This window comes from Miscanthus floridulus, chromosome 11, assembly GCF_019320115.1.
Source record: "Miscanthus floridulus cultivar M001 chromosome 11, ASM1932011v1, whole genome shotgun sequence".
NCBI classification, from domain to species: Eukaryota; Viridiplantae; Streptophyta; class Magnoliopsida; order Poales; family Poaceae; genus Miscanthus; species Miscanthus floridulus.
In genome coordinates, this window is record NC_089590.1 from 85,797,551 (window position 1) to 85,809,035 (window position 11,485).

At 40.5% G+C, this 11,485-nt stretch overlaps 1 protein-coding gene across 19 annotated transcripts; it reads right to left on the reverse strand.

Annotated features, from left to right (window-relative positions):
• Positions 1-1,116: 1,116 nt before the first annotated feature.
• On the reverse strand, positions 1,117-10,161 carry LOC136491451 (uncharacterized). Of its 19 annotated transcripts, XM_066487749.1 has the most exons (15): positions 9,315-10,160; positions 8,840-8,943; positions 8,243-8,290; positions 7,100-7,222; positions 6,767-6,892; positions 6,593-6,654; positions 5,932-6,062; positions 4,656-5,510; positions 2,651-2,741; positions 2,409-2,544; positions 2,042-2,318; positions 1,863-1,956; positions 1,659-1,781; positions 1,505-1,579; positions 1,120-1,425 (listed from the first exon to the last, which is right to left on the reverse strand). In XM_066487749.1, exons 1-4 carry the CDS (start codon positions 9,972-9,974, stop codon positions 7,150-7,152), a joined length of 885 nt encoding a protein of 294 aa, XP_066343846.1. In that variant the 5' UTR covers positions 9,975-10,160; the 3' UTR covers positions 1,120-1,425; positions 1,505-1,579; positions 1,659-1,781; positions 1,863-1,956; positions 2,042-2,318; positions 2,409-2,544; positions 2,651-2,741; positions 4,656-5,510; positions 5,932-6,062; positions 6,593-6,654; positions 6,767-6,892; positions 7,100-7,149. The 19 variants fall into 19 exon arrangements, with proteins under 19 accessions (XP_066343850.1, XP_066343841.1, XP_066343852.1 ...); XM_066487753.1 differs by having other exon boundaries at positions 1,117-1,425; positions 6,767-7,973; positions 8,840-8,939; positions 9,315-10,161; XM_066487755.1 differs by having other exon boundaries at positions 1,118-1,425; positions 6,767-7,222; positions 8,840-8,939; positions 9,315-10,161.
• Positions 10,162-11,485: the final 1,324 nt, after the last annotated feature.

The following is an 11,485-nucleotide window of genomic DNA, read 5'->3' on the forward strand; positions in this document are numbered from 1 at the left end:
GTTTAGTTTTCTTTAACAATATGCTTGTTGTTTAATGTCATTCTAAATGGTGGAGATGATTCGGTTGATCCTATTCCATACCCAACACACTTAATATCACATCAGAGAGTCTATTGCACTCGTAGGGGTCTGTTTGGCAAGTCGATGATTGCTCCAAATCCAAAGAATCTTTTAGATCTGGTTCCATCTTTGATTGTGAGGATGATACAAAAGATATTTTTTCAATTTGAGAATGGACAATGTTTTGAAGCATTGACTATTTTTTGTGACGAGAGATCAAATCTTGTTGCTATAGTAGTGATTGGTCTTAATTTTGAACCGAAGAAGGTCAAATTTTCTGAACACAATGCTGATCAATATGAAGAAGTTATCCACATAGTTAATTTTGATAAATAAAATGATAAGCTTAACTTTAGTAGTTGATCTTTTGGGTATATATTTAAAAACCTTAGTTACTTTTAGGGATAGACTAAAGGTATTTTATGTTGAGTAACACTACTTTAATGTAGCCGCACAGAAGAAGAGAAGGTTTTACAACGTTCTTGCATTGTTGCTCTCAAAGGCTGCATTTGATTGGTGGACCAGTTTTCAATTTACACAGTGAGGTTATTGGATTAAACTATTCACAAAAGAAGAATTTTTTTTCTTCTCTTTAGACCTTAAGCAATTGTAAAGTGAGCTGAAGAGGTTATTTGGTAAAAATATGGTATAACTTCTTTCTTTAGCATGCTAAAGTTTATTTGATATAAATAATGTTTAAGTTTGGTAGTGTATAAAATATAATATTGTTTATATCCAGATACAAATGACCAACCTCATGAGCGAACTTGAAATCCTTAGGGTGAAGAGAAGGAAGATGCAATAATGGTAATTTTAGAACTAGGTTAAATTTACATATTGATGCTTTCTACGTAACTAAGTAGCGTGCCCGTGCGTTGCTACGGGATAACTAAACTTTTATACTAAAAATACACAGATCTCACGTTAAGATAACAATACTGTAAGACATTAAACTGATATTTAATCCAAAAAAGCAAAGTTTATGAAATTAATAGTCACTAAGAGCACGACACTGCAAGCTCACAAACTCTACTATATAGACCTTTCCGTGATACGGCTAAAATAATATTTTATATCGGCAAGAAGTCTCCGATATTACAAATTAAATGAAGCAATCAAATATGTCAGACAAACATTGCTCAATCCATATATTTTGAACCTGTTTAACCAATGAAAATACACAAAATGACTATTATATTAAACTAAATTCATGTCCATCGTCTATTCAAAGTGCATGTCACATGCGTGTAAATAATTTCAATATTATTTAGTTCTCTAAATCTATGAGACACGACACGGTGTCCTTAGCAAATTCTTGAACTCGACGACGTCTGGCTTCATCAACAAGCAGATGATTACGTAGGCCTATAAACAAATAAAAAACTTTTGAGTCAGTGTTGTAGTCAATAAATTAAATCAATGAATTACCCCAAAAGAACCTCACTTTGAAAAGCATGTGCCTGATTACAAATAGGACTTAATACCAATTCGCTGAAATCGTCAGTAGTGGTCACTCCGCCTATCATGCACGAGCAAAAAAATGTAATAACTGATACTTTATTTAGTCAATACATATGAGGACATCAGTGATACAATACCTCTTTCTATTCATTTGTACATGGAGACCAGCTAAAATGCGCAACTCTGATGCCGCTCGCCGCCATTCCGATAAGTGACGGCATATGTGTGTATACTTGACGGTTATTATGATGCAGTGGTACCTACGAGTTACAAAATTGATTAGCATCAAACAATAAAAAATTGATAGCATGGAGCAATGATAAAATTTTCATTGTAAGTACCTTTCATTCATCAGCACCACATATCTGTACGGTCGCATCCGCACGTCATCCCTTCCTCGAATATTAGACACATGCACAACTATACCAATGACATCTACAAACACAAACAATAGTTATTGATGGAATAGGAGCATAAACAGTTAACTATGTACTTTTAAATATAGGCGTATGAGATATACCTGCAAAAAAGTACTCAGCTTGAGCTTATACATCCTCGAATTCCATAAAGGTACGAGGACACTGACAAATCCATTGCTCTCTCGGTGGTGCATTAACCATACTTTGTGGAGATAGAACAACAAAGTAGTCGGCACATAAACGAAAGATGTAGTCCAAAGGACCAACATGAGTAGGCACCAAGCCAACTCTCATGAAGTCATAACATTCTCCTACACGAAGTAAACGATCGAACCTCATGGTTTGGTCGCCGTACGCAACCGCTTCCATTTTGGTTCTCTGTAAGAATATTAGATCCAACAGATAGATAACAATGGTCTGTAGAAAAAAAAATTAGACATGGTCCAAAAAGATGAGCTCAAAATGCACCTGCTCATCCTTCAAAATTACACGCAAATATGTATCACCATGGTGATATCGTACATTGCCTTTCCAAAAAACCATGGCACTCACATCCCATATGGAAGATATGTGTTCCATTCCCACTTCATGGAATTCAACCCATCTACAATCCCGTCCGTGTCAATCAAAATGATAAAACACACGAGTAAATCTATGTTGACAGAAAATGATTGCCTCGATCAATTACAGGATAAATGTAATGTAGTTACCTGTAGATGTGTGTATCGGTGATTGCAGGCAGTGGGTCAGCGTACACCCTCTTTCTTTTGAGCGACCGACAGCCATAACCCATATCGGCAACTGAGAAACCAAAATGATGAAAAATATACAGGATGACATTAGTCGAACATAATATACTATTATTCTATAGAGATCGGCAAGCAATTAAAGATTTAAAGTTGTCCGCGTGCTCTGTGTCTCTGTCCTGTTATCTTGATGACATCATGTGAGGCCTCTAAAATAACTACAACACCTACATTGTTCCTTTTTTCCCTATTGAAGTTCTTAACTTTTGTTTACATATTATACTCCCCAATACATTGTTCACAAATGATACACCTCTCATATAGTTACCTGAAACTATATGAGTGATGTATCCACTTATGTACAATGTTTAGTCGCTCTTCGATGAAATGATTTTAAATTTTTATGGCAAAATTATATGCCCATATTAGGTCGCCATACCAATTTTTAGAATTTTCTAGTCATTTTACACTATTATTATTTATTTTGTTGAAGTCATCAAAATACAAGGTTCTAGTATGTAAATCACTTCAAAAATTCTTGAACAAATCAATCCGAACACATGATAGAGCTTAATTTTAGATGCACAAATAAAAAAGAATCAACTTGTTTTCAGGTCGTATGATAGAGAAAGACTAATTCAAAAATTTAATCCAAGATTAAAAAGAAAACCATACTATTCACATGAACATGAATTACCCAACGTTTTCTGTATTTATTTTTGCCGAGTATAAGTGGAAAAGTTTACTACGGCTGACTTATGGGTCCATTCATAAATGGTCCCGTGCACTATAGCCCACTTCAGCCCAGATTAGAGCTCCATCTTATCTTAGCCATTGGATAAAACTAACGTCTGAGATACACTTCGTTCTGAATAAATATCAGGACACCCACCAGCATTGCAGAAACCCTATCGGGGAGATTAAATGCATGGGCCCTCTTTTAGTTCAGAACTATTACGTGTTAGCTGCTCTGGGAGGCTATAACTAATTACTTTTTTAGAACTATTTATAACATGTCTAAGCTTCCCATGTTATTTTGAATTTCTGCCTGTAAGTAGCTGATTTACATCCTTCTCGTGTCAGGTTACTCTTATACAACTGGAATTGGTTATTTGGATGTTCTCTAAACATGACACACATCAGTAGAAAATTAAATGCATCACAAGAAAAAAAGTTGTTTCATTTTTCTGCTGCGTTCAGTAGATTACTGAACGTGCTGCTTTAAATAGCTTGCTGAACGTGCTGAACATTCAGTTACTAACTGGAATTGGTTATTTGGATGTTTTCTGAAAGCGCTGCTTTAAATAGATTGCAGCTAGTATCATCCATAGCCGATTCAAGTGAGTTTGATAATATTTCTTTTTTCTGCTGCGTTCATTAGCTTGCTGCTAATTATTGTGTTCAATTTTTTTTGGCATGCAACTTCAGATTTGCATATATTGATGTACTCTAGCAATATAGGCTGCATTAAAATTCAGAGTTTAATCTATGTTGTATGGTAACTGTCAAGGCTGCAGCCCTATAAGGATTCTGGGCAATGAACGAAATTTGCAAAAAATACTATGCTAGAAACCATGTTTGTTTATGTTCTGAACATTGCTTTCCTCAACTATTCTTACGGCAGTTACATTTGACATCAAATTCTATATCATATTTAATGGTGCTGCTTGTTGATAGATACTGCATCATATTATGTGTATACCTTGTTAAGTTTTAAGTTAATCTCTGTACTGATCCTTGTTTGCTCTTGCTGATTAAAAATATATGCATGTGTTTCAGCTCATATATGTGTAGCTATATAGCAGCAGCTCATTTCGGTTTGGCATAGCAGCAGTTCAGTTCGGTTTTGAGTATTTTTTCACTCTTCCAATTAGCAAGTATTGAAAATAATCATTTTCCTTGTTGCCTTGCTTGTGCCGATGCGCAGGAAAGTAAATAAAGAGCAGAAAAAGGGGTTGGTGCTGGTCACCTGGATGCGTTCACCGCTTGGATGAGCAGAAAGTATTTTTATGCAGTCCATAGTCCTCCTCGAGGGCACAGCAAGACGGCGAAGGCGATGGCGGCAGGCAACGACGATGGCGACGCGCTATGGCGATGCACAGCCGGTGCGCCAGGGCAGAGGCCGGTGTGAGTGAGGGCGAGCTCAGCTGGCGAGGGTGGGCGCTATGGCGAGGCCACAGGATTTATAGCAGAGGATTAATAGCAATCTCTCTCTTTCCTTTTGTCTTAATTCTCTTTCCTTCTGTGTTAATTCTCTTTCCTTTTGCTCGTTGTCATGTATGCTGGTGCATGCAAACATGCAATGTGTATATGGATAGCACAATAATTTTCTACTTCCTATTTTACCATGATTCCTCTATCACATGACAGGCAATATTCAATCAAGGAGAATGGCACGATCAATCAGTAATTAAGATTAACCTGTAATCAATGTGTAATAGCTGAGATTCAGCTTAGGTAGCACAATAAATCTGATGTTTTGAATTACATGCCAAGCGTTATAGCCAATCATAAGCAATAGTCGCAAAAGTGACCATAGACAGTAGGGTAACTCATTTCAAGAGCCTTTTTAAGTAACTATTATACATTGAAGCCAAGTTTATTGTTTTATATATCAGGAAAACAAAATATATAATCAAGTGTATTGTACAATCTATTTATTTGTAGCGGTGGCAATATAGGTACCATTAGCAAACTGCAACTGTCATGACTGTACAATTCACCTACTGTGGAATGTCATAAATCTCCAAGTTTTGGAAGCCGAGTTGAAGAAAATGAACATGAAATTTTAGGAATCTTGAGTTGAAGAAATCAGATCACAAGGCTGCTAGGAAACAAAAAAAATCACTTAGATTAACTTCCTATACCACTGTAAAGGTGGACTTAATTGGTATTTTGAGCAACGACATGTAGATTGCAGGACAAAAACTACCAGGAAGATGATCGATGGGACCTTAAACCTCAAAGTAAGTGCGAAAGGAAAATAGCGTTTAATTAAAGAAAGAAATGTATGGGAGTCATATAGTATACATGGTGTCCAATTAAAGTGATAGGCGTAAAATTACAATAAACTAAAATGCAAAACAACCTTTGATATGAAATTAGAATAAACCAAAATGCAAAATATTAATTTTAAAACCAGCAGATATTCCATATGATAAATAGAGAAGGCGCATATAATCTAAAAATGTCACATTGAAATCTAAGGACCATGGTAAGTGGGTCTGGAGTTGAGTTCACTATACCTGCTTATTTCATCTCTTTGTAATAAGTCTTATCCTAGTGTACAAAAAGCATTGGTGTGCTGAGCATAGAGCACATGTGAATCACAAGTTCATAGAATGTAATCATTCATCCAATGCACATATACCTATACCTGCATATCAGAAGTTCAATATGGAAGGCACTCAGAGTTGTGGTAGATAGACTGACATATACAGTAATAGGTGCTGGAAGCAGCCAGCTATAAAGCAACTGAATCTTGTAAGTTTTCTTATAGGAGCATCAAAAATACAAAAACAATAAAATGGAACTGCACCCCAAAAAAATAAAAATAGACCATGAATCTATTAAACTTTGTAAGATGCATCCAAGTAACCTATACCTAACTAAATGAGACATTCAGGTTCGATCTCAAAGCCAAGCTCACTGTCAGACAATTGATGTAAGCAATATGAGAAGCAACTTAAATATCTGAGGCTACCAGAATGAATATGGCTAAAAATTTAATAACAAACAAAAAATAGGGAGTGCGATGGAAGTTCTAAAAACATAAACTCAGAACACTTGGGAAACCATGATATATTGATGCAGGCATGCAGTCCTATGTTGCCTGATCACTGCAAGGAACTAATAGGTATATGTTGTACGATATGAATGAGAACAAAAGCTATATATGAACCTCACCTGTATATATAGTTTGTCACTGAAATGAGGCCTATTAAGCAATGGAACAGCTCTGGGTCATACTGAGGGAAAGGCGAACACAACATTAGTTTGAGAACAAAGAAAAAAGAAATAAAAGAGGGAAGTATATCAAATGATATAACTGTGGTTAAGAAGCCACCAATTGCACCTTACATTTGAGAAATCACCATATGCAAGAGCCTCAAACCTGTGCATACTGTCCAACCAATGTCGGAAGCCTGGACAACCACTCCACAACTGCACAACCAATGTCGGAAGCCTGGACGAACTAACATTCACCTACACAATTCAATGATAGCAATTCAGTTGGCCAAAAATTAAGGGGATTAAGTTACCTGTAGAACATCACTTGCAAACAAATTCCAGCTGAGCTTTACAATTGTCGTCAATGAGTGGTAATTTTGTTCTAATCCCACAAACTAACATTTACCTACACAATTCAATGAGAGCAATTCAGTTGGCCAAAAATTAAGGGGATTAAGTTACCTGTAGAACATCACTTGCAAACAAATTCCGGCTGAGCTTTATAATTATCGTCAATGAGTGGTACTTTTGTTTTCATCCCACACAACATGAAAATAAGTGAGGTGACTGCTCCCTGCAATGATTCTGTAAAAACAAATGGTCCATGTTTCTGACTGTTTGTGGCAGTAAAAATGGTCCAAGCCTAACAGTGTTTCCAGTTTTGTACTTCAAGGTACAAATCAGTACTATATAATATAATTTTGTCCTTTGTATATATATAATGTTGGTTGTAGTTAATTATTATACATAACTAAGTAAAAGGGCTTTTTGAGTGTTGTAGGGATTACTGATTTTAACGTGACAACAACAAATAAGCTTCATGTGCTTTAACTATTTCTGCTCCTCTTCAAACATACTGTAAGAGTAACAAACCTTGTCATAACCAGTTGTGCATGAATCAAAGCATCAGGCACTTTTGTATTTACAAAATCCTAGTGCTGAGAAAGTTTTTTAGTTTTGTTAAAATATTGTCCGACCACCTCAGTGAGGCATAGGCCGACACTCTGTCCACTGTAGTGGACAAGCGCTCGTTGCCGTGTACAAAGGCTAGGGTGCAGAGTAACGCTGGTCACAGGCCGGATTTTGTTACATTGATTAACCTCCACCTCGGCAAGACGAGCAAGCTACACAGATCAGATCAAAGTTTAAGAAAAAACAGGTAGTAATTTAATTTTGAAATGCAACACTTTAACATTGTGTTCAGGAAATATGCAAAAACCAGCAGCGTTAAAAAAAGCCATGCCCTGGCTGGGGTCATATATGTCATATGTGCAGCTTCACCAGGTCCCCATCTTGCACACAACCACTCAAATAATCAACTGCTCAGTTCAGATGCCTGTGAGGAAGAATGCCACCACCACCACCCCAATGGCAAAAATAGAAGAAAGATACAATGAACTGATTACAAAATCGAAGTTCTTGATGCGCCTTTTCCATGTAATTTTATATGAACTTGATACTAAAAAAAAGCTGAATTTTATGTCAAACCCTTAACCTAGAGCTAAGACTTCCCCCATATTCTACCATTTAAAATGCCCATGCAAAGACAGGATCCCTTTCTCACCCAACACCAAACACACACACAAAAAGAATGAATTGACCAACCTCATCGCGCGGGCCAAGTCGTGGTAGTCGCCAGCCTGGTGGAGTAGTCTGAATAGTACATATATTGATTCTCAGTTCAATCAAGTGATTTGATTAATAGGTAGCCATTCATTTGCCCAAGTCATAAAAATTGTGCACTAGTATATTCACCATGAAAATGGTGCAGTCATATATGTTCCATAAAACTGTGCAGCCATAAAACAGTCCTACATGTTTCATATATGTTCCATAAAACCAATCCAAAACACTGATCAACTCACCTCTCATATGACTACCTTTTCTTTGCATACTCTAATACATGATTAATTTGCTTAGAACAATCCAGAATAAATGCAGTATTAACCTCTAGATGGCATACATTCTGTGGTATCAGCTGGTATGCATTCTATGGAAGATGCAGCTTCTGAAGTCAATAAAGGCACGTAAAATTTAAGAAGCCAGTAAATGATAAGGAATCAGCTGCTACTAAAATTATTAGTTTATTGAGGAATGTATATTGTGTACTCTGAAAGATCTTATCTATCTTTTACCAAACTAAGTTTCTTCACATGATCCATGTCTGTTTCTCTGTAAAGCTGTGTAGAGCCGACGGCTTACCTTGTAGACGTGCAAGGCCCTGATGATGCTGATGGTGAATTGGTGATGAAGGTCTCGCTGCTGAGGGTTTCATCATCGCAAGAGAGGCCCCATCCGAATCCTGCCTAAATCGACAGGAAAATAGGTCCGATTAGCGATTCAGGTGGACAGCCTCAAGCCCACAACTACCAGACTTGACTAATTAAAGTTGCAAGATTAATTTTATAAGTAATTAAAAGATGCATTTGCCATTTTGCATTCACAAGCATAAGCTGTAGAAATGCACAGGATTACAATCTCTCTCTAGTATTTCAATCGGAGGAGCAGGCAGCTAGCTAGGTGTATTTCTCGGAGCTCCATATTTCTCTAATATCTGGTACGTACTTCTCAGCTAGGTACTTCTGTAATCTCTAGCATGTACTTCCCTTCTATACTCAATACACGCACAAATGCACATGATTCAAATCAGAAAAGACCAAGTCAATCTCATTAGTACCTTTGTTGCCAGGGATCTCCTCTGTCTCACGAAAAATGGAGGAGCGACGCCGACGTGCGCGAGCCACTTGCCAGTTGCCACCGGAACATGACTCGCCTTCCACTCCGCAGCTCCGCTATCCGGCGAGATCCAGCGCAGCCTCAACACATTACACGTTGATGAAGGGAGGGAAGCAGGGATGACGTACGGACGCGTAGGAGGCGGAGGGAGGGGAAGCGGATGTGCTGCTGCCTGCGGGGGCCGAAGTGGAGGCGGGGAGTGGCGGCCGCAGGTACGGTGTCGAGGGTTAGCTCCGCCTCCGGCGCGGGTGCGAGCCACGGTGCAGCAGTGGCCGCAGCCGTGGGCATCGAGGTCGTCGTCATCGGAGGCGGAGGCCGTGGGCGTCGGGATGGTGCGGGTGGCGGCGTGGACCTTCAGGATGGGCACCGACGGCGGCGGATCTAGTTGACGTCCATGGCCGCCCGCCGGCCCACCTCTGCTCCCTGGGCTCCGGTAGAGGGGGACGTTGGATGGACGGTGCGGTGCGGATAGAGGCTGGGGCGGCGCCGGGGTCCGGCACTTTGTCCCGGGAGAGAGGACCGAAGGCGGGGGTGCGCCGTGGATCCAGGGCCGGGCGACTGCGGCGGCGGCGGCGGGCAGCGAGATGCAGTCGATGTCCATGGCCACCCGCCGGCCCGCCTCCGCTCCCTAGGCTCCGGTAGAGGGGGACGCTGGACGGACGGTGCGGTGCGGAGGGAGGCTGGGGCGGCGCGGGGGTCCGGCACTTTGTCCCGGGAGAGAGGACCGAAGGCGGGGGTGCCCTGCTATAATGGCGCTGGTGGCGGGGGGATCGCAGGGGAAGGCAGACCAAGGCAGCGACGGGTGCGGAAACGCAGACGTGGACTGAGGACGAATCAAAACAAATATTATACTAAAAAAATATTTATATTTTTTTTAGTTATAAAAAATAAGCCAGTTATTCAACTGCCACCTCTATTGTTTATTTCAATAGTTGACTCTTCTATTGTTTATTCCTATAGTTGTTTTTCTCTGACGCAGTGACTCTTTGTTGGGTAATTCTTTGTCAGGCCTCGCCATCCTCTTCAGTATAAGATGATGCATCACTAGCCTCTGTAGGTATAGCCTGCATGGAGAGAGCGTATCTGCTTATGACCTTGGCAAGGGTGGTGCATGTTTGGAATCTGTTCTGCTGTAAAGAAATCATCACATTTTTTAGAAAGGATGACAAAAGCTTTGTCACAATTTCTATTAGACGAAGAAAGAAAAAAGGCAAGTGTCAGCCTAGTTTTTTTAATGGAAACTAGACCAGAAAAACCATACAATTAAGGAGAGTACCCCACTCATCCTACACAACTTTGGTACAACTGTCACAACTCATGCCACACTTGCAACTCGATCAAATCGACCCAACTAATAACAACTACCCAACTATCAACAACTTAGCCGAAGATATGACCCAACTAGGACACCTCAACTAGAAAACAACAACTTGGAGAACCGAGCACGACCACCTTTGGAGCACCGAGCATCATCACCCTTGGGGAAGCGCCTTGACAAATGACAAAGGGTCCACAACGGTAAATGGATCACCTAGCAAAGCCTTCAAGAAGAAAACGATGCCAAGAGAGAGTCGACAAGCTAAGCTAGCCCGTCGAGAGAAGGTTTTCATCTGCAAAATCTAGCACAGTAGGAGAGGTAGAAAAGAACACCTCCAAAGAGGGCACGACGTTCACAAACGTCATCGTCCAAGCTTTCGCCCTAACCTCATGCAACCTCCACACACCGCCGCCGCCGGAGACCCACTGAGGTAGCCTGACCCTAGGAAACCAGCCCAAGCATGGGGGAAGGCAGGTGGCAAGGAGAAGAGTGCCAAGATTAGAAGAAATCCTGGTCGCCCAACCCACCACCATCCCAACCCGTGCCGAGCAGTCCCAGCATCAATCCCTTGCCGTGCAAAGCCTCCAGCAACCCCTGCTATGAACTTTCACCGTCAGCACGTCGAATCCAGCAGAGGAGTGCCGGCCCCGATCATGGAAGCCAAGGCTGGCCGCCACCGCCGCATCCGGTCCCAGCCCTACCAGGCCTGAAAGGAGCTGCGGATCGGACCGCCGCCACCGACGTCAGTGAAGGCAGGGGTACTCTACCCTAGACCCGCTCCAGCTAAAATGCAT

Excerpts from the sequence above, each read along its gene's own strand:
- LOC136491451 (XM_066487744.1), bottom strand. The coding sequence starts at position 9,974 with ATGGACATCGACTGCATCTCGCTGCCCGCCGCCGCCGCCGCAGTCGCC. Across the intron at positions 8,944-9,314 it reads GGAGATCCCTGGCAACAAAG|GCAGGATTCGGATGGGGCCT; the intron begins GTACTAATGAGA and ends CTGTCGATTTAG. Across the intron at positions 8,291-8,839 it reads GGGCCTTGCACGTCTACAAG|ACTACTCCACCAGGCTGGCG; the intron begins GTAAGCCGTCGG and ends TGTACTATTCAG.